The following is a 24,380-nucleotide window of genomic DNA, read 5'->3' on the forward strand; positions in this document are numbered from 1 at the left end:
CCGTTGGCACCAGGGCACTAAATTTCTTCATTATACTGAATCATCTACAACACAATAGGCCATACTCTGGAATCAAAAGAAGCAAAAAAAAATGACAAAGCTTACTTAATGGCTGTCTAAAAACTCAGTATTTTCCACACTTGGTTTTTAGTGGTAATTTTGTTGAGAGTACAAGGAACCTCATTTTAAGATCTTACCAGAGAATCTTAATAAAGACATTAACTATTAAACTTTATACATGTGTGTATAAATCCTTCTAAATTATCTAAAAACCTTCTGTAATGATTACATACTTCTCAAAGTGGTTTTACTTTAATTTCAGCTAAGGATTTAAATAATCCATACAGAATTTAGATCAAAGTTACCTGCCTATTCTAGGTACGGATGTGTGAACATACACATGCACATGTGTATCTATATATTTGTTCCCAGATGATATATACACAAAAATATATACATATATACAAATACATATATGTGTGTATATATACACATATTTACATATATGTGAGCTTTCGCTAAAGGAAATTTCTACAGATAGAAAAATGTTTTAGATGTGATGAAAATATTACTTTTTGCAATTTTCTCACAAGCACCAATGTAAGAATCATAAGCCCAGAGATGCTACTTTGAAAGATATTACAGTAGACAGACAACAGCTGAAAATGTCTCTTAAACTATATTATTTTAAATGAGATAAACAGGTTATATGTTATACACAACCCAGTTACAAAGCTTACCTAATAAGCACTGTACACAAATCTAAGTTGGAATGAAACTAAATTTAAATCATGTTTGAATAATTTTTATACAGTATTAAAGATGGTTTCCACTTAAGACATGTTAAAATTTGATTCACCACAGAATACAGATAACCTCTGTTTTAGTCACAAATGAACACGGAAAATATTAGAGGTTAAATATGGATATCATAAACTCTATTTCAGTACTTCAAAGCAAACCGTTATACCTGCTGAAAGGTGATGTTTTGTTAATTCCCAAAAGTCCAAGTAAGAACATTTAAAGTTTCAGTTCTCTTTAGTTCCATTTCCCCCAAATGTATTAATCATTAACAAGTTCCAGAAATGTCCCATGAGTTGACCACCCTGTCTCTCTACAAGTTTCTATATAAAATTAATCATCAATTTCTTCTGTAAGTGCTAAATTTTAAGAAAGTGACTAAACAAAGTATTACAGTTAATACAATAGTAGGACTAAAATCCTAAACATAAATCTAAGAGAAAATTTTCAAATTTTGAGTTTCACAAGGGACTAGCATCCTAATGTGTGTGCAAAAGAATGCCTGTCCTAAATGGTTGTTCCATAAAACATCTAGAAAATGACATTCATAATACATAGATTTTTTTAAAAAGCTCTGAGTTCTGCAATGTTCCCACCCAAAAAAACTATATTTTTAAAAATGACCTTTAACCCAATGTTTTCAACAGATAGTTGACTTCAAACCCTTCTTGCCCATTAAGTCTGAAAAATTAGTATTCATCACTGCAAACTTTGAAAAATGATGTAGATTTTTGGTAATAAATTAGATACTCGGAAAAAGTCAGCAAGGGAACCAAGAGCTGTTTAGGAATACTTGAAATTTTAAGAAAATATACAAGACAGCTGGGAGCACAGAATGGAAATAAATGATGGAACAGAAGAGTGGAACACTTGGTTTTACTGGCAGGACAGAAGCATCATTCTCAACACTGGTTGTTTCAGATGATTTCTTCATCCCTATTGCCATCATTTCATTCAAGCCTTCTTCACCATAGAGAGTTTAAAGGTCGTCTAAAGGGACCCTCCTCCTTATAGTCTATTTTTCTAATCTAGTGCCTCCCAAACTTAATATGCATATTCATTACCCAAGGATCTTGTCGAAAACGCAAGTTCTGATTTGGTAGGTCTATGGTGGGGTCTGAAATAACTCTTCTTTAGCAAGTTCTCAGGTAATGCTGATGTAACACTTCGAGTAACATAGATCTAATCCATTCTCTACGTCACTGCCCCATTACCCTTCCTGAAATACCACTTATCTCAGGTCACTGCCTCAGAAATCTAGGTTACCTCAGTGAATCAGATATACATGTTTACACTCAATGATTGCTCTAGAACTTCATTCCGGACCAATTTGGTCTTTCTCCTGTTACAATCCTTCCAACCCAACTCTGGATTTTTTCTTTTTTTGACGTAAAATGAATATACAGTGAAGTACAGATTTTAAATGAACAATTCACTGAGTCTTGATAATTGCATACACCTGTGTAACTAATACTCCCCCCGCCCAAATATAGGGCATTGCCATCACACCAAACCTGTGTTTTGACCCAGCTCCATAAATAATCTTCCACCTTTCCTCTGCCTTCCACTTTTCCTTTAAGATGCAGCTGAAGCCCTCCCCTCTTCAGAACACACATTAAATTCACACATATAGCTCTGTCTAAATTATCACTTCTTTAAAGATTAAGCCATCACCGTCTCTCATTGACTTCACAAATCTCTCTGCCTCCATTCTTACCTCCTCCCCAAAATATTATCCACAGAGGAGTCAAGATGATCTTCTGAGATTATAAATCAAATCAGGTCACTCTCCTGCTTAAAACCTTCCATGGTCTACCATCACACTTGCAATAAATCCAAATTCCTTTTTCTGTTGTCCTCTATCACTCAGCCCCTCCTCCTACGACCTTCTCTCTTGTCACCTTCCCCTTCATTTTCTATGCTCTGGTCTTATGAGCCTTTTTCCTGGGCCTACAACACAGTAAGATTTTCCTACTTGAAGGACTCTGTATTAGTTTTTCCTTTTATTCTTCCCTACCACCTTTCTCGGGTTGGTTGTTTTTTGTTTTTTATTTTTATTTTTTTGCTATTCAGATCTCAGCTTCACAGTTACTTCCTCATAGGAGCCTTCCCTGACTACAGATTCTAAAGTAGCCACTCAGTCACTCTCTAACACAAATCTGACTTGGCCTAACATCATTGGTGTGTCTCTTACTGATGTGTTCTTCATCTCTTCTCACAAGCACATAGGCTCCAAGACTGTGGAACTTGTGGACTGTGTTCACGGCTGTAACTCCTGCACCTAGGACCATGTCCAGCTCATGACAAGTCAACACTCCACAACTGCTTGTTAAGGGAGTATGTCAAAATATGCGATATATCATATATTTACACTATGCAGATGGAAACTGTACCTGTGCCCAAGACAAAAATCTCCCATGAAACTTAAGAGAATAAGAAGCCCATCACTAGTCCCCAGACAAGGTAAGTCATTCACAAGAAACAAAGGGGAGAAAAGAATGACAGCTTTAATGTGGGACAAAAATAAAACGCAGATTAAGTCAAAGTTTAATTCACATAAAGTTTAATCAGTCAAGTTAATGAAAATATCAAAATTTTTGAGTTAGTGTATGGCAACAGAAATTTAATTTTTGTTGCAAATAATACAGTATTTGGTGTTTCCGTCACTGACAAGCTATGCTGCAGATAGAGCAATTGCATTGAATCTCAGTTCATCAGGGTCACGTTCCATAAACTTCTTGCAAACTTCTATGGCATCCTATGGGGGGAAAAATGTGTAATTTTTCAGTTTATAAGCTTGTGTTTTCCTTTCAAGTGATAAATGTTTCATATTTTCCCAATTCATACTAATCTTTAGTGCAGATGTCTTTTTCCAAATGCTAAATAATTTAAAGCACAGACCAGAAAGAGTGAATGGTTGGTAGCCTAATTTCCTTAGTACAAAACTTGAAGATATAGTAAGTGTTCTTTCTTAAAATACTTTAAAGAAACTTAACTTGAAAATTACTATCTCAGCCACACAATTTGTTCATAAATCTAAAAATCTCTAAAATCAGGATCAAGATAAAGATGGTGGTATCTTGGAATCAGTGAAATATGGGAAAAGATATGCTACTCTTTCCATACTATTCTTATCTTTTTCAAATTTGATACTTGTTCACAAAAAGAACTCTGAAACTCTCTTCATTTGGTGTAGATTTTTAACACTAACTCAGAATTTTCTTTTTGGATTTTCTCAAGAGGGTAAGGACACGGAAGCATTCAAATGCAGAGAATATGTTATTCAAGTGATCTTTAGAAATATTTTAAAGATAACAAGAACATTGGTAACACTTAAAGTAGGCCAACAAGTTTTGTTGTTACCTCTAATAAAGTTTCATCACTAGTTTCCCCATGGTTAATTGGAAATGGTTTCCGTCCATCTGTGGAAAATGAATAAACAGTAGAAGGTTTAGCCGCTTATATAGGATAATGTACTTCCAACTTTCATTTTCCTCTTCCCACAAGTGAGACGAAAGTTAAAAGATACTGAAAATGACCTATCCTAAAATAAATATTTTAAATGTGCTACCTATCAGTATTCTTTATATTAAATGTTATTAGAACCTTGCTTCCATGTTTGAAAGCCTAAATTCTCTTCATAAACAGAATTTATAAGAAATAGTCATCGGCAGGGCGCCTGGGTGGCTCAGTGGGTTAAAGCCTCTGCCTTCGGCTCAGGTCATGATCTCAGGGTCCTGGCATCGAGCCCCGCATCGGGCTCTCTGCTCAGCGGGGAGCCTGCTTCCCTTCCTCTCTCTCTCTGCCTGCCTCTCTGCCTGCTTGTGATCTCTGTCAAATAAATAAAATCTTAAAAAAAAATAGTCATTGGCTTTAATTTCTTGAAAAAAATGCAAAATTAATTAAGTCAGTTTTTAAAAAGGAACAACCCTAGTTTCTACCTTCAGGAATATGAAAAATTTATTTCAAATCAGAAGGTGCCCAAGACTGACATACTTATACCAATGAAAGGGAACCACCACAAGATTTATATAGTAATGTATTATATATTATATATATATAATACATAATATATATGTATAATACATAATATATATAATATATAATATATATGTTATATATATTATATATATACTATATTGCTTACTGCCTTGGTTGTACACAATTATTATTATATATTAATATATAATATATTATAGTAATATATAATAATAATTGTGTACAACCAAGGCAGTAAGCAATATAGACCAACAATCTAAATAACCTAGGGTTATTTCACTGACCACCAATGTTAATTAGACATAATTATAAACATTTTGAATAAACTACTACTTTAATGAATGCTATGAAAAAAGGAAAAAGGAAAAAGTCCAACATTATATAAACTCATCCTAACCCAAAGTTAACTGATACTCTATATGCAAATCCTAATCTGCTGTATCTCATAAGTGGCACTTCGTGGGGCAGCTGGGTGGCTCAGTTGGTTAAGTGTCTGCCTTCAGCTCGGGTCATGATCTCAGGTTCTGGGATCCAGCCCCTGCTCAGCGGGGAGCCTGCTTCTCCCTCTCTCCACCCTGCTCATATTCTCTCTCTTGCTCTCTATCTCTCCCAAATAAATAAACAAAATCTTTAGGGAAAAAAAAAGATATTTCAAGTTCAATCCATAAAACGCAATCCCTTCTATAATTTCGTGGCTTCCAAATGTAATAAAAATATCTGAATCCATATACATACACAGTGATAGAGCTGGACTGATACCACTGTGAAAGAAAAATATGAGGGAAGATTAACCAAACAAACCAAAAGGCAAAATGAGACAATTATTAAAAATGGAGAAAGAAAAATTTATTTATTTATTTTTATTTATTTGAGAGAGTGTGAGAGAGAGAGAGATCACTGAGGGAAAGGAAGAGGGAGAAGCAGACTCACCGCTGAGCAGGGAGCCCAATTCGAGGCTCGATCCCAGGATCCTGAGATCAGGACCTGAACCATGACATTCAACCAACTGAGCCACCCAGGCACCTCAAGTTTTTTTTAAAAAGTACATTAATTATGGCTCAGCTAAGAATAAATGTTTCTGTGGTCATAATACTATAACTCTAGCAGAACTGGGAGACTAGGAGAAAGGCAAGATTGGGAGGGTGGGTAAGGAACAATGGTGACACTGGAAAGCTAAATTCTGATCTTCCTTGTGGGAAGTGAAGAAATAGCACTGAGGCTACTTCCACCTCCAGCCACGCTGGAATAACTGGTACTGGGTGAGGCCTTCCACTGGAAACAACAAAAAAGCTGGAAGAAATAGCTGAAACAGTTGTTCTTAGACATCTGGAAATTGGTAGTTTGTATGTGAGCTCGACAGTAATAGCTTTCTGCCAGTTCACAAATGGGAAACCCACGCAGAGCACAACAGTCTTAATGAGGAGACAGGAGAAAGAGCGCAGGACTCAGGAATTTGCAAAACATCAGAAAGAAGGTGGCTCCCCACTTCGCAGAGCTGTTGCTCTTTGTCTGGACTGGGTCAGGCCAGGATCAGTGTGCTGGGGGAGGAGGGGAAAGCACAGGGAGCACTGTGTCTGGGTCTGATTTTTAGGCTGGGGTGGCTGAAAGCTTGTTTATATACAAGAGGAATGGCTAAATCAAGAAATACACAAAGGGTAATGGAGAACACTAGAATAAACTATATACTATTAGATTTAGAAGTGCTACTGTAAGTGAATGCTTTTTAATATATAAACAGGTAACTGTGGGTATGTTTATACTCATATTCATATATATGTACGTGAGTGTATTTTTCTAATACATACAAACATTTCCTACCTCTGTCCTCTGAGAGGGCCTGGGAGCAATGATATCTTAGTAGCAATGAGCACACCACCACCCAGATATTGGTTCTAAATACCATTTTCCACTAAAAGGAACCAGGGCTCCATGGAGAAGCAACTGAGTAACAGGGCCAGGACACAGAAAATCAAAGGTGAGTCTAGAACATCTTTTTCTACCAGACAGAAAGTGCTTGAAGAATGACAGAAACCTATCAAAAGGTCAAAAGGGCCAGCTTGAGGGGATTCCCTTCAAGGCCAAGCCTGGGAAAATTTAAGCATCAAAATAAACGATGATAATGAACTGCATGTACCCTCTTGTGTAAAATATGAATCCATGAGTCCATTCTGACATGAATGAATGAATGAGGGGGAAAAGGAAAGCTTCTAATATTGGAGGAATCTTTTTTTAAACACCATTTGGCAACCATCATAGTGACAATTAATTAAAAATCATCAATGGATGCTAAATCTATAAAGGTTTAATGAGAAATGGTACATTTACATAGGCTCAAAGTATCTCCTGACAAAATATCTATTCATTACTTATTAATTAAAAACTATAACATGTTGACATATTAATAAGTTTAACAAATGCATTAACTTTATAATGGAGAAATGCAGATAAAACCTAGACCAAAGGATAGAGATCACCATCACCAGCCATGGGCCAAATCAACATCACGAGCCTCCTGAAATGATGGCCTGAGAACACAGTACCACTTCTGTGGTATATGTGCCAAAAATAGATAAATAATGAGGAAATATCAGACAACCCAAACTGAAAAATAATCTCACTTAAAAATAAATGTACACTTTAATGTACACTGTACACTTAAAAATAAATGTCAAAGACAGGGCGCCTGGGTGGCTCAGTGAGTTAAGCCTCTGCCTTTGGCTCAGGTCATGTTCTCAGGGTCCTGGGATCAAGCCCTGCACTGGGCTTTCTGCGCAACAGAGAGCCTGCTTCCCCCTCTCTCTCGACCTGCCTCTCTGCCGACTTGTGATCTCTCCTCTGTCAAATAAATAAATAAAATATTTTTTAAAAATAAAATAAATGTCAAAGACACGAAAGAAAAGAAAAGATTGAGGAACCATTCCAGATTCAAGGAGACAAATGTGACAACTGAATACAACACACAATCCTGGATTGGATTCTGAACCTACAGAGGATATCATAAAAATCACAACAATTTGAATAGGGTCTGTGAATTCAATCATAATATGGATTGATGTTAATTCCCTGATTTTGACAGTCACTACAGTTATGTAGGAGAGTGTCCACTTGTTCTAAAGAAATATATACAGAAATATTAAAGAATAATGGGTCACTGTGTCTGCAACTTATTTTCAAATGGTTCAGACACATTAATTGAATCTGGGGAATCTTGAGTAAAAGGTTTGTGGGAACTCTGTATTTAATTTCTATGATTTCTCTAAAAATTTAAAATTATTTCAAAATAAAATTTTTTTAATGTTTCAGAGTATTCCTGTCCAGGGAGAAAATAAATTGTTAGTTACCAGTTTTCTAATCTGATGATTCAATGAGTTCTGAATTCACTACCAAATCCATTGTTCTAATTTATCCATAAAGAGTAATTATATCTATTTAAAAATATGTACTTCTCCTCCCCTACATGTGCCATTAATGACATGAAGCCCTAAAGAAAAGGAAGGGGTGATAACAAAAAGATGAATAACTCAGTTCTTTTCATCAGTTAACTTTATAATTTAGTAGGGAATAAATATATTAAAGATACCCAGTATCCTTTGTTGAGTAATTGTCCTGCAGGAATTAACTCGCACATGCCTACAATCACATAGCCTTATTTTTATTTTTTTATTTTTTTATTTTTTTTTTTTTTAAAGATTTTATTTATTTGACAGACAGGGATCACAAGAAGGCAGAGAGGCAGGCAGAGAGAGAGAGAGGAGGAGGCAGGCTCCCTGCTGAGCAGAGAGCCCGATGCGGGGCTCGATCCCAGGACCCTGGGATCATGACCTGAGCCGAAGGCAGAGGCTTTAACCCACTGAGCCACCCAGGCGCCCCACATAGCCTTATTTTTAAACAAATAAGGCTACTTCAAAATGATTTTTTTTCCTTAAAAACCTATGCTGTTCTCTTAGTCACTGTTTTATATTCACTAACTCAATAGTCTTCTTGCTCAACATTCCTTTAGAATTTATTAGGAATCCGCATCAGTGTTACTGCCAATCTCCCTTGCAGTGAATCAGCAACTGCCCATTTTCATTTCTCTCGTACCTTGTTCTCTATAGCATCTAAAAGATTACTGGTATTCTTTAGAACTCTGAAATTCTTTAAACTCATTTAAAGAATGTAATCCCCCAAAGGCTCCAATTCTCTATCAGCCGCGATCATTCTTCTTGCTAAAGAATACCTGACCAGCAAGACCTCAGCAGTTCTGTCTTTCTTTTCTGATGGTCTTCCTTTTCTGGTGTTCAAACCAATTTTAAATTCCTTTTGTACTGATCTTGGCATGTACAAGAAAACCATTCTTCATAGATAGCTTACTCTTGATATACATCTTCCCTTCTAACTGTCCTTTCTGGCCTCTGAGCTCAGGGAGCTAGCTAATCAAATGTGAGTTTTTTAGTCAACGCCTTCCCATTAAGATGATCAGAGATTTCTTCTTTCTAAATATCTTTCAGATGTTACTGTTTGTTCTACTGATAAGTCTCTCATTCGGAAAGTCATCATCATTTCCATAGTTTCCGGTTATGGCTCCGGTTATACCGTTTTTCTGGCCTTTCCTAAGTGTACTTTCTTAAAGTCAACAAAATGTGTCTGGCAAGTCTCAGCACTCCCTTTACTTCCCTTCCCACTAGTTATTCTTTATTATTCAAAATTCAGAGTAGGAACTCAGCTTCCTGCAATCAGGCAGATGTGTGAAATCCCCAATCACTATTGCATCTTATCTCTAGATAGACTTTTGTAGACTGAATTCACAGAGCTGGTCTTCCACACCGCCTTGCAGGTCTGTCGTATGTGTCTGTAACGATGTGTTCTTTTCATTTCAGTTTGATTCCAACTCAGATCACTCTAGTACTGTACAAAGCCCACGGGGTTGTAAGTTTCTACAAAATTATGTTCTTTGCTTTCCTTGTCCCCTTTAATAGAGCCATTTCTTTTTAATTAAGTGTATTATTCTGTTGTTATATTCCAAAGATAAAATCTATCTAAATTTTATGGACCTCATTTACAGTCACAGAAGTTCTTTCAGAATTCTTATGCTTTTAAATAAGCTGAGGAAAATCAAAGTGGCAAGTTAATACATAGACAGCAAGTAAGAAGAAAGAGAGCTAAAAATCATGTTACCTAGAAACTGAAAAAGACTTCTCTTTTTATTTGGCTTTTTAAAAATTTTTTAAATTGAATTAATTTCTTTTCTTTTCTTTCCTTTTATTTATTTATTTATTTATTTTTCAAGTAGGCTCCATGCCCAGAGTGGAGCCCAAAGCAGGGTTTGAATTCACAATCCTGAGATCGAGACCTGAGCTGAAGACCGAGAATCAGATGCTTAACTGACTCAGCTACCTAGGCACCCCTTATTTGGCTTTTTTTTAACCTAAGAAGAAAGTCTCATGGAAAAGGACAAGAAGGACTCACAATACTCGCAAGAAGTACCATATACCAGCCATTAAAGAATCATAATAAGTTTGTTATATCTGAATGGATCAATTAAAATTATGAGGATCTCTTCCAAAACTCCCCAAAATAGCCTATCTACAGTTAAATTTCTAAAAAATAAGTGCAGGTTTGGGCCAAAATGACAAATAATTAATCACAACTACTTTGACATATGTCTTAGGGAAGTGCTGCCAGAAAACACAGACTCCCGTAAAGTTAAAAAATCAGATGCAACACAAAGAGATAATATAAAAACCTAAAAACTAGTGATACTCATTAGTGATTACAAAAATTAGTCTTTATGAATAGTACACTATATTTTAAAAGTTGTTTCCAGATCAAGATAGTTCATCCAGATGTTGATGATAACTAACTTAATAATTTAGTAAAGAACGCTGAAGTGATTTATAGGAGTTTCCTATGATTTTTACTTCCCTGCTTTGCTTGAAATACAAAGGAGGTATGCATACTTTCTTGAATTATAACTTATTTAAACATCAAAAAAATTTTTATTTTTTTCTAGTAAAAAATCTTAAATGGAAAACTTTCATTATGTCTATTCAATGTTATAGGGCAAGTAATATTTAAACACAATAAACATCAACAGTCCTGTGAATCATAGAGACTTTCCCACTTATCATTTCCCTCCCCAGAGTAAATTGAAATAGTTCTTACCTAATTCATAGAGATGCCCATCTACATGAACTAATGCAATAAAATGAAGATCTACTTTTTCATCTATACTTGGTGCCTGAAATAGGAGGGAAAAATACATATGATGCACGTTAGTAGTCAAATCAATGAAGTACATGTAAATACATACAAATATGAAATGATATGAGAGAACATTTAACCAGTATAATTCAAAGTTTATTAATCTTTGATATGGTAGACAAAGAATGAACACGACAATGACCTCAGGACATTAACCAGGAAAACATCGACTAAAAGCATATCTTTCTTAATCTCAACTGATCTAAGAACCTTTAATATTGTTCAACCTCAGAAGCCCTGGTGCCTAGCACAACACCTGAAACATAGTAGATGCACAATGCATACTTGCTGAATGAAATGAATGCATGAACTCATTTGTCTAATTTTTGATATTTGAAATAACAAAGTTTAAAAAAATTAATAGTGTAAGAGTTAAACTCTTTCCAAGCTAAATTTTAAGACATCAAGAAAGTGAATTCTTAATGATGTGAACTTGATAATCTCTTTTTTGAAAAATGTAATACAGTCTTCGAATAAAACAAGTCTCATTGTTCATCATAGATTCAAAAAATTTAAAAATGAATAAATGCAGGAAACTAGCCCAAAAGAGTAAAGGGGGGGAGATAAAAGCAAATTAAAATGCAATTAACTGTAACCTATGATATTTTGCCTGCTTTCTTAGTGAACTACTTGAAATTAAAATTACACCTAGTTTTTTTTTGTTTTCTTTTTTTTCAGTTTACCAAATTCGATTTGCATTAAGCAATATCTGCTACATTTCTAAGAAATGTAAATAAGTTACCTAAAATCAATACATGATTAAATGGCACTATGGTATGCAGTAAACTGCGCAGTTAACACTGTGTGTTCGCTATGTATCAAATCTTAAATGGTCTGGAATAAAATACAATCACTGTTAAATGCAAGCAGAAATTTTAGAGGCAAATATTCTAAAAAGGCATAAGTCAAATCACATCTCATATTAACATCCTGTAACACAATAATGTCTAAAATGTAAAGTTTATACTTTTTTCACCTTCAAATAATTTTATAATTTTTAAGTAGTTTTTTAACAACAGCTTTAAGAAGTGTTCAGATGCAAAAAATTGAAAGCGACAGAATAAACATTACTATTTTGGATTTACTGAATATTTCTAAAACACGTACAGATAGAGGGACTCATCTAATCTCATATTATTCTGCAGAGATTATTTCCTTCCATTTATGAATGGGAGAATCTCAACACAACATTAATATGGCAAACTAGGTATTCCTAACTTCAAATGAAAATGAAAGAATTCCACTGTTGGTAGGAATCAAAATGATCTACTTTTGCTGCTGCTCCAGTAGTAGCCTCCTCCCCTGCGCAGCCCCATCTGCAGTGGCCCCTAGGAGAACAGGGGACTGTCATTAGGTTCTGAGGCAGTCCATTCTGTCTTTGGACAGTTTTGCTGGAGTTATCCTTCATACTGAGACTAATATATGTCTCCCAGTGTTTTCCATGGTCTTAGAAAAAGTCTAATCCCTCTTGAACATGATATTTCTTCAAATATTTAAAGATAGTGATAATGAGTTCCCTCACTTTCCTGGTCAGAGAATCAAAAAATATTACTGATCACTCAAATCCAATATCCTCGTTTTACTAATGACCAGAAGAGAATCCAATTTTTCAAGGCTAAACCTAGGCAATTCTACAAACTATAAATTCAATCTATAACAAAAAAATATTAGAAATGATTTTTGACCCAACTAGAAAAGAGTTTTGTTTTACTCATTACTCATTTACTCAATTTAAGACAATTCTCCAATAGGATATCAAGTATTTTAATTTTCAAAAATTATAAACTATTTTAACACCATCTCTTCTTAAAAAAAAAATACATCTTATAGCTTCTATTTTTCATATTTTGTTAGTAAATACAACCATGCTAGAGGAAAAAGGAGTATAAGTGGGGTCAGAGACCTGAATATATATCAGACCCTGTGTACACTAGGTTTTTAAATCTGTTTTAAAGTTTAAATGAAATGCATTAAAGTATTTTGTAAATTGTTAAGTGCTATAAAAGCATTATGTAATGTTGCAATAGTAATACTACATTATCACAAATATAAGAAATCACTAATGCTAGTGACTCATAATGGTGAGTCATTATACCTTTTATTCAACAGTGCATACTAAAAATATACAGCTCTAAAGAGGGCATGAAAAGCCTTCAAACTATTATTATAAAAGGTAAGTAAAGCTCAAAACTTCTAAGCCTTCCACAGAACCTTGGTACCTATTGCAAGCCTTTCCCTTTGATCAAATTCATTAGTCTGAGAGTCTGAAATCTGCAATTATCCAACTGCTTCAAAATTGTTCCACTTCGAACAAGACCAATAAAGTCAAAATCTTCCATTTCAAAACATGACCAAGAAGGCAGAATCTAGAAGCTATAGACTGGATCATGTTGCCTATGCATATATATATATATATATATATAAAATTTTTTTAAAAAGGTCCCTAATTTACAATACAACATGTATTATTATCTCTGACAACTAAAAATAATATAACAAATCAATTAGAAATAAATTAAATACTAAATATAAATTTCAAATTGTTGAAAATAACATTTTAAATTTAATTTATACTTGGAGGCACTGGCACTGTTTTAAGTGCCTTCGAAGTACTGACCAACTCATCATCATGTTAACTCTATCAGACAGATAATATACTCATTTATTCTCAAAAAAACAGTTTAACAGCTAGTAGGTGATAGAATCTGGTTTCAAACTCAGGTGGGGTAGTTTAGAATCCATGCTATGCTATGAAAATACTTATGAAGCTATAAAGCAACAGAATTAATATGGAGAGCGAAGATCAAAATTATGTAAAATCATATAAAACTGGAAACACCAATTTTATGATATGTTCACTTATATTTAGAATATTTTAAAAGTACAAAGGAATCAATCATATTTAGAATCAATTTTGCCCAAGACAGAATTTACAAAATTGGGGTTTTACTCTGATCAATTCACCTTTTATCTCCTACTATGCCAAACAGTGTATGGCACAGTAGGGAAGCAACAAATATTAAATCGATAAATGAATAAAAATGGCAAATGCATGTTGTGATCCAATGAGGAAAATGAAATAGACAGCAGTTTATTGACTGATACTCAGCATAAATGAAAGGCTATTTTGATGACCATACTGACATTTGGTAGAAACAGATATTTAAGGAAACATGTCAAGACTACTTCACAGTTTGTGTCTAGCTCTGGAAGAGTAAATAAAGGGAAAGAAAGAATGTTTGACACCTTTTAATTTTTTTAGCATTAAATGTACGAGGAATCAGACTTCCTCTGGCTTCAAAAGTTAGGATTTCCAGAAGCATCAAGTTTCTTATAAATGGATAGCATACATCAAATCTTTCAGATACAGCATTTCTAGGTAGACTCTGCCAAACCACAGTCATTGCTATTAACAATCTAAAACATCAGAAAGAAAAGAGCTGGAGTTGCCTAATCCTACAATTTATTTCAATCATGAGAATTATTAGAATTCCATCATCAACCTCAACATTAAAGATAATTGGCAAGATTATAAGAACAAATGTACTTTTTAATAGTTTTTAATATTATCAACCTAAGAAGGAGAAATCATAAAATTTGTGGGAAGCAATTCTCAAGGAGAAAATCTTCACCTCCTACTTGGAAAAAGATCTTTAGAAACTGAATAGGTAGGGAAGATTGGATCAAGATTAAACCAAGTACCTGAGACACCTCAGGGAATAAAATAGCTTAGATGAAACACCCTACACCATGAAGGATTAGGTTAAGGATAGAGTAAGTAAAGTGACCCCAGAGCATGACAAGAGACTATAGTCATGTTCAGAAACATGAAAAAAATAAAGAGATGGCAAAGAACGCAGAAGGTACACAGCATTTGTTGACCTGGGTCAACTAAATGAAATCAGAGAGATGAAGGTTAAGAGAATACATATTCACTTTAACAACAGACAGGAACTTAAACATTGTCATGAATGTCGATCAGTATTCATCAAAAGGCAGGCATCCTAATGCTGGCGGGATATGGAGTGGGAAGATGAATGTTCACCGAGGCACTGGTGAAAGTCAAGCTAGACTGCAAAGCATAGAGGTATGCTTGCAATCTTATTGGGGGAGAAAAAGCTAATGGTTGAGTGAACCAAGAGAAAAGCACTTGGAAGACTGAAGAAGTGTAAGGAAAAAAATGGACTATCCTTGTCACTGGAAGAAGAGATGGAAGATTGACTACACTTACAACAGAATGGAGACCCATAGATGGTAGGCGTAAGAAGGGTCGCCAGCGACGAAGACGGAGAGATGGACTGGTAGCTTTTGCAGGGCCTACATGGTTACGTTTGACCCAGGGCAGGGATGCATGGTGACACAATGATGAGGCCTTCGTTCTGCAGTGGCTAGAATGAGGCTGTGATGAGGATGGCGAGGAGGACTACATAATTAAAAAAGAGAACATTTTACTTAGACCACGTTACTGGGCGATCATTTTTTTTTTCTTAAAAGCAACGTATGGTCATACTTGTCTTTATATGGTCTAGTACTTTTAATCAACCATAATCTAGAAAAGAATCATATATGAATGTTGGTTAAAACTGGATAAAGTGGAAATATATAACTAAGGTATAAGGTTATATGCCATAGCTTCTGTAAGGATACATCTAAAATATTCACCTACTCTCATTTGTGTAGCAGTCTCATGAAATTATTTAAAAGCCACTAATAATGGAATTATCACATCAAATTGTTTAAAAAACAGAACACACACACACAGAACACACAACATGTAACACATACAAAACACAAAGAATACTGTGTAGAAGAAAACAATATGGTGATAGGCAGTGATGAAAAGAATTCTTTAGTGGGAATAAGCTCAAAGAGGGAAAAAAAACCTTTAAAATATAAAGAGGAGTACAGCAATCCTCTGAAGCTGATAACCTGCATTAAGTATTCTCTTACACTGACAAGTTAAATGGAAACTATCATAGCCTATTAGCCATCTTTCACTAATCAATAGTGTTTGTTAAAATATGTACCATTTATTTTGTCCTGGGCACTCTTTTAAGCACTTTACATTATCAATTCATTTAATCTCCCAGCAATCCATGAGATAGGTACCATATTCCCACTTTACAAATGAGGAATCAGAACACACAGAGGTTAAATAATATAACCCAGGCCACTATACTAGCAAGTGGCAGGGATAGGATTCGGATACAGGAAATCTGGTTCTAGAATCCATTGTGTAGAATCACCTTGATGTGGACCCTCATTTTCCAAGGGAAAGATTTTATAACTAACTTAATAGACCAGATTCTAATGAGGAGAGGTACAATCCTCTTAAAATTAGATATTTTGAGAATCATGTTTTCAAACATAATTACACCACAAAGGTTGAATCCGGCCCAACAGTTTTTCACAAAATGCACATGCTTACAATAAGTAACTTATTAATGGTAATCCAATGTTAATTTTATGATTGCTACCTCCAATAAATATTACCAGTACATGAAATAAAAGTTTAAGGCAGTGTGAAAAAATTATAATAATTTATAACCATAGTGAGAAGCAGCAATACGAATAGTGTTATGAGTCCTTGGGAAGCGATAATGATCACTAACCATGACTTATTCTCTTTAGGAAAATGAAGGGTTTTTCCCTGAATGATTTCTAGGACTCTTTCAACCCTAAAAATTCTGTGATCCTTCTTAGTATCTTCAATCTATGGAAACAGTACAGTAACCTAAAATAAAGCTATCACTGCAATAAGGGTTTAAAAAACTAGTGGCTCTTAATAAGAACCAGTCAACCAGAAATACATAAATAAATCCTCTTGGCTCTATACAGGAGTAAATGGTCTGCTCCCACAGACACAGTCTAATCAGAAGTTTGACATATTCAATCTGATTACATTAAAATAGGAGAAAGAAAGGGAAGGAGAGATGACTAATGAGCAGGGGAACAAAACAACAATCTTCTGAGCAAGAAGGAGAGATTACTAAGCTAGAAGTAGAACTGGAAGGTGAATATCGAAAGAATGTGGAAGGTTTGGGGAGGTGAAATGGGAAAGGGATTCCTGGCCAAGAATTCAGTGTCAGAAAAAAGAACAGAAAATAGGGACAAGGAAGACATATTCACAGAACTAGACCGCCGGGTCTAGGATTTGATTTTACCCTTTCAATCAAAAGAGCTGGCCTGTTACTTTTCCAGGGATGCTGGAAGAAGACTTGGGATGCCTGGGTCAGAGAAAAGGGACTTGACTTCTAGCACAGCCAGGAGCACGATCATCTACAGGTCTGCATGCGCTCACGCTCACGGGAGGGCGACACAGAGGGCCTAGATGGATGGCTGCACACAAGGAGAGCTGCATTCCAGGAGAGGAACATTGAGTTTGCGGAATCGTGTTTTATAGCAAAAAGCAAACATTCTCTTTCCTATAAGCAGACCTTACCTAATCCCTCACAATTTTCTACTGGGAGAAAAGCAGTTTTCCTTCAAGTGTAATGGCCTTCTTCTTTTGCCATTTTTGAAAAACCTTTTAAGAACTTAAAAAAAAAAATCAAGCTTATAAAGTTGCAAAAACAAAAATAGCGCAGGAAGCGCTGAACTCTTTGCCCACAACATCCTAGCCCCCATTCGCTTTGTCCTCTGTATTTATGCTCTCTTTCTATGTAATTTTTTTCCTGAACCATTTGGGGGTTTAGGGTAAGTTACATATATCATGGTCCTTTACCCCTAAGGTATTTCCTACAAAGAGAATTCTCTTATATAACAGCAGTGTAGTTACCACCTTCATAATTTTAGATCACTATAATATCTTGTCTAGTCTGCCCATATTTTAATTTGTTAGTTGACCTATTCATTTCTTTTAGAGCATTTTCCCTCGTGACCTAGGAACAGGTCTACTGAATTTACTTGTCCTGTCTTTTCAGTATCCTTTAACTTGGAATATTTCCAACAGTCTTTCCTTGTCCTTTATGACATTAACATTTCAACAGTCTCCATCCCCCATTTTTAAATAAACAATTTTCTACATAAAAAGATCATGCTATGAATACAGTCACGTATTTCTTCCTTTCTAACCCATATGACCTTTCTTCTTCTTGCTTTCCTGCCAGGATCTTTAGTATAATAATGAATTTCATTGATTTCTGCTTTTATCTTTATTATTTCTTCCTTCTGTTTGACTTGGGTTTAATTTGCTCTTCTTTTACTACCTTAAGGTAAAATGTTAGATTACTGACTTGAAAAGATCTTTTCTTTTCTACTATAAGCATTTAATACTATGAATTTATCTTGAATCCTTGCCTATTCTTTTCTACTGTAAGCATTTAGTGCTATTGATTTTTCTGTAACTCCTGTTTTTTCTCTTCTATAAGCACTTAATGTTAAAGAGTTCTAGTTCCTGCTTTACCTGAAATCTGTATATTTTGATTTTTTAAAAATCTTGTTCAATTTAAGATGTTTCCTAATTTCCTCTGTGACTTCTTCTTTGACCCATGAACTATTTAAAAGTATATTGTTTCACTTCTAAATATTTGGGAATTTGTCATATATTTTTCATTGCTGATTTCTAATTTAATTTTATTAATCTAGAAAACATTCTTTGTATGATTTCAACTTTTTAAGACAATTGTTAATTTCCTGATCCAGGTGTATCCTGGTGCACATTCCATGTGTATTTGAAAAGAATGTATATTAAGCTGTTTTGGGATGGAATATTCATAAATATTAATAGGGCCAAGTTGCTTAGTAACATTGTGAAGGTCTTCTATGTTAACGTCTTACTAATTTTCTGGGTCTACTTGTTCTACTGATTACTGAGGAGACTGCCAAAATAGCCAAATATTTGTGCATTTGTCTATTTCTTCCTTCAGTTTTCTCAGTGTTTGCCTCATATATTTAGAGGCTCTATTTTCAGCTACATACACATACTTTGTCTTATTGGTGAATTGATCTCTTTATCCTTAGAATGTCATTCATCACTGTTCAATATTCCTGGTTCTGAAGTCTACGTCATCTAATTTCAATATTACTCCAGCTTTCTTTTGATTGCTCTTTGCATTGTAATCTTTTCCCATTATTTTAATTTTAATCTTCCCAAGTCTTTACATTTAAAGTGACTTTCTTATAGATACATATAATTGAGTCTTGCTTTTTTACCAGTTGTAATCTTTCTTTCAATTGATGGGTTTACATTAAGACCATTTATATTTTATTAATTTCATGTAATCATTGATATGGTTGACTTAAAACCTATCATCTTGTCAGCTCTCTACTTTCACCATCTGTTCTTTGTTGTTCTTTCTTTGCCTTTTTTTGGATTATTTCTATGATTCCATTTTATATGTATTATTGTTTTATTGTTTATATTTCTATCTTTTTTGGTAATTGCCCTTGGGTTTAAAATATGTTTCTTTTGTCACAGTGCATCTTCAAATAATATTACACCATATGTCATCTAAAAGCCTTATGGCAGTATTCTGAATTCTTTCTCCCATCCTTTGTGCTAATGCCATATATTTTAATGTATGCTATAAATTTATAATACATGGCTACTACTTTATATTTAGACAGTTAACTATCTTCTAAAGCAATTTTTTAAAAGAACAAAATTTATTTTACATTTACCTTCCCGTGTTCCATTTCCAGCCCTCCCCAAGTTTTTGTGTAGCTCCAAATTGTAGTACAGGTAAGCTGCTAATGAATCGTTTGGGGTTGTTTCAATGTGTCCTTTAGTTTTGAAAGATATTTTTGTTTTAATTCTTTTAACACTTTAAAAATATCATTCCATGGTGTTCTGGCTTGCATAATTTCTCATGAGAAGCCTGCTGTAATTCTTATCTTTGTTCCTCTGTATCTAACCTATCTTTTTCTTCTGACTGCCTTGAACATTTTCTACTTATGTTTACAGTAGTTTGAGTATTATGTACCTCAGTGTATATATGTGTGTTTGGTTTTCACAGGATAGGGGTATTATCCTACCTAGTACTCTTTGAGATTCTTGAAGCTGTGATCTGAGGTCTTTAATTATTCTTTGAAAAGCAGCCATTAGATCTTGAAATATTTTTTCTGTCCCATGTCCCCATCTCACCCCCGCCTCTTCTTTCCTTCTAGGATTCTCTTTTCATGTATTAGATCATTTGAAATGCCCTACAACTCTTAGATGCCCTGGGTACCCCCTACCACCAGCAGTATATTTTACTTTTGCAATCTAGTATGAGTATGATGTGTCTTGACATTTACTGAATCTCCCCTCAATTTTGTGAAGTCTACTGGTTGGTGGACCCATGAAAGGAATTCATCTCTGGTACCATATTTTTCATTACTAACATTTCCATTTGATTCTTATAGTTTCCAACTCTCCGCTGATATTCCCTCTTTGTTAGTACATGTCCACTTTGTTCTCATAAGTCTATAACATATTATTTATAGTTATTTCAAACTACATCTGACAGGTCCAATATCTGGATCATATCCGACTCTGATTCTGTTGACTGGTTTGTCTAATAACAATGTATTGTTGTTTTTCTTGTTTCTTCTTTGTCTTGTAGTTTTTGGTTAAAAGTTATAAATCCTGTGTAAGAGCAGACTGAGGTAAATAATTTTTATGCCTGAGAATGGGCATACCTCTTCTGCTACACCTTTAGTGTGTGGAATTGAATTAGTCTAGTCAGGAGTTGAGCTGTTTTGTGCTCTATTGTGCTACAGTTAACCTGAGCAACCTGCCAGCTTAAAATTTGTCTAGCATTACCTTGTGCTTAGGGTAGCAGCTAGGCTGTTGGATGCTTTCTTTTTCAGTGTTCTTGTTCCACCCACAGCTTTAGGCTTTTTCTCAGAGCATGGGCTCAGAGGTCTCTCTCCTTGTTCTTGACTCACTCACACACTTTTGACACTTGTTTATTGTGCCTACTGGTCTTTAATGGTGGGAAGGTAGAGATATTCTTTATTGTTCTGGTTTAGCCATTGCTTCTACCATTATAGCTAGGTTGTCTATCCCTGGTATCAAGAACCAGGCTTTCCTCCTTCGACTATTTCTCTTGTTGTTTTCTGCCCCTTCTCCAAAAAGGTTGTTTTATCTATTCCCTTACCCAAAGAAGGTGTTTTGTCCTAGCATGTTTAGGTTTTGTTCTGTAGGGGAGAAGAACCAAGGCTTGGAGGCTTAGCCGAAGTAGAAACTGCTCCCTTCCTCAGGTTTGTACCTTAAGTCTCTCTCTAGTCTTGTCCTTAGTCTATCTTATAAGTACCAGTGAGGTTTGTGGAGTGAATGAGAGCTTCCCTTTTGGGGCCCCTTACAGCAATTTTATAATTTCATACTAGTCTATACTTGGCCTTTAGCAATTTGTTAAAATTTTTTAGCATTTTGTTTCTTTTTTTCTTTTTACAAAAAGGGATCATACTCTTCATGTTGCTTTTTTCATTATCCATATATTTTGGGCATCTGTCCACCCCAATAAGTATGTATCTATATCATTTTTCAAGGCAAGATATTATTTTTTAAATATGGTTAAATAGATGAACCATAAATATATATATATATATATATATATATATATATATATAAAATTGTATACTTAGGTTGTTTGTAGTTTTCTACATTTATAAACTATGCTATAAATATGTTCACACAAGTATCTTTAATATGTTCAGCAATGAATAATAGTAATAGCTAACACTGTGTGATTATCGTTATATACCAGATGTTCTAAACTATAGATGACGTAGATCCTCACAATAACCCTATAAGGTAAAAATTATGATCATTTCTATTTAAAAATGGAGATACAATTGTTATCCAAGTTCTATCAGATTATCTATACGTGATTTTAGCCTTTTTTACTCATCACATCTTCCAATGTAAACTTATATAAGAGAAAAGAATGAAAAATGTATACCATGCTGAATGAGTTCCACACTTTAAGTTTGTATGCATGTGTGTCTGTATCTGGCTATGTTTTTATGTTGTAGAAAATAAAAAATAGGACGGTACAATACTATATTATGACTGTTTACTTTTAACCACCTTGTGAAGGTCTTAGGCAGGAAAGCTGTTACTATTTTATAGTCCAAGTGCCAGCTTACTATTATTTTTAATAAATAAGTGAACATATTAAGGTGTTAAATGTTAGAAGCATTAATTCTAAATGTTTAGTCTAGTCAATTTATTTCTACCTAATGCTAAATGAACATAATATATACATATTTTCTCTAATAACATGATTTCTAAAGATAATCTAATTCATAATTTAGACATAATGGTGTGCATCATATATATTCTCAATTCTAATAAAATTTTATATGATAATTCAGGAAAAGGCTGTCAATATCATTTCAAGAGATGAAATAACTTTGATATGAAGTATGCAATTATGGATTCTTAAAACTCCTAGGCTTTCTTCCTAGAATTACAAAGAATTACACCAACTTATAAATTTTCATATTAACTGTCAACACAAATACTTAAGAAGTCAAGATAGGCTTCCTTTCAACATATGAAAATTTAAACTGTAAACTGAATCTTGAGACTAAATATCCGATTTTTCATTGTCTTCCATACTAATTGGAAAATATCAAATATGTATAATTTATTCTTGAATCTTTCAGAAGAGTCATAGTAAAGAGCTCATTCCCTCGGTTTTTCAGTTCTGGTAGAGGAATCCAAAATTGCTAAAAATTACGTGTTTCACTAAAATTACTAAAAACATCAACATCTGCCAGGACTTTAACATCGAACCTGCATCCCCTCTGCTGTGTGGGTAATGCAACCATATAATGTACCTACATATAGAACACTTCACATATACTATAAATCTATCTCTTTATTACACGATGTTTGGAAACATCTAGAATAGACTTTACAGAACCCCAGGCATCTTAAAAGCAGAGTAAATGTTTTGCTCTTTATAAAACTCTTAGGAATTTAATAAATTAGAATTAGTTATAAACATTCATTTTAAGAGATTTTTAAGCATTCTCATTTCGACTTAAATCCTCAGAGTTAAAGATAAAACACCAAAAATAAATAAATAAATAAATAAATAAAATACAGAGAGTGAGTTTATCATGACAATGTTGGGGTTTTTTAATATTCAGAAGCAAAAGGACTTAATTGACTTGCCCAGAGCATTCAACTAGTGACTGTCAAAGTGAGAGGCAGAACACGTGACTCCTGGCTCTAAATTCAGTGTTTTCATTACATACAAAGCCACTCACCCATCAATTGTCAACTAATTTATCTGATTCAGAGAGGGAAATCTATTACTATCTTTATCTATATTCTCCAAACACAACTCAAGAATTTGTTTTCCAAAACTTACAAATAGTTCAGAAAAAAAACAAAGAAAAAACCCAGAACCAAAATTCCCGGGTCCTATGAAGCCAAATTACTTTTCCTTCACAGGTAACATGCATGTTACCTTGTATATGAGAAAATGAGTCAACTGCTCCTTAAACTGTTTAATAACAATAAAAAAAATAGAAATATCATGAAGACTAAAAAGAAATGAGCTAAACCTTTAATAAAAAGGTGGAGAGTGTGTGTCCCTTTAAAAAGGAAAATTACCTTCTTTCAACTAATACACGTCTCTGTGTGTAGGAAAAATGAAGACTATTCTTTAAACTGTTTAACATTAGGGGCGCCTGGGTGGCTCAGGGGGTTAAAGCCTCTGCCTTCAGCTCAGGTCATGATCCCAGGTCCTGGGATCAAGCCCCACATCGGGCTCTCTGCTCAGCAGGGAGTCTGCTTCCTCCTCTCTCTCTGCCTGCTTCTCTGCCTACTTGTGATCTCTGTCTGTCAAATAAATAAATAAAATCTTTGGAAAAAAAAAAGATTTAAATTGTTTAACATTAACCAAGGAATTAGAAACACTATAAAGGCTAAAAAGAAATGATACAGACATTTTTTAAAAAGGGGGCAGGGGGTCTACCTAAAAGAACTTGTCTATTAAGAAATCAAGGTTTGGTAGGTTAAGTGCTCAAATCTGAATTATTCTAAAATGCTAAAATAAACGAAGTATATTTTGGCTTACACCCAAAACATCTTCTCATTTTAATGGGCATCCTATTATTAAGAAAAATATCATTATAACCATGTAATTTTCTTTTTTTTTTTTTTTAAACTTATTTATTTATTTATTTATTTAACAGACAGAGATCACAAGCAGGCAGAAAGGCAAGCAGAAAGAGAGAGAGGAGGAAGCAGGTTCCCCGCTAAGCAGAGAGCCCGACGTGGGGCTCGATCCCAGGACTCTGGGATCATGACCCGAGCTGAAGGCAGAGGCCCAACCCACTGAGCCACCCAGGCACCCCTTAACCATGTAATTTTCTGAACATGAAGGGATCATTAG

At 34.5% G+C, this 24,380-nt stretch overlaps 1 protein-coding gene across 4 annotated transcripts in view; it reads right to left on the bottom strand.

Annotated features, from left to right (window-relative positions):
• Positions 1–3,341: 3,341 nt before the first annotated feature.
• UCHL3 (ubiquitin C-terminal hydrolase L3) overlaps positions 3,342–24,380 on the bottom strand; it is a 47,033-nt gene continuing 25,994 nt past the window's right edge. For 2 of the 4 annotated variants that reach the window (XM_080799133.1, XM_080799134.1), the window contains exons 6-9: positions 15,275–15,466; positions 10,945–11,020; positions 4,165–4,223; positions 3,342–3,559 (exon numbers count right to left, since the gene is read on the bottom strand). In XM_080799133.1, the coding sequence (XP_080655259.1) occupies positions 3,476–3,559; positions 4,165–4,223; positions 10,945–11,020; positions 15,275–15,466 (411 nt within the window). In that variant the 3' untranslated portion in view covers positions 3,342–3,475. The remainder of the gene's footprint in view (positions 3,560–4,164; positions 4,224–10,944; positions 11,021–15,274; positions 15,467–24,380) is intronic. The other 2 variants (XM_080799135.1, XM_080799136.1) reach the window with 1 other exon arrangement.

The sequence above is a fragment of the Martes martes genome (assembly GCF_963455335.1).
Source record: "Martes martes genome assembly, chromosome: 3".
Taxonomy (NCBI): Eukaryota; Metazoa; Chordata; class Mammalia; order Carnivora; family Mustelidae; genus Martes; species Martes martes.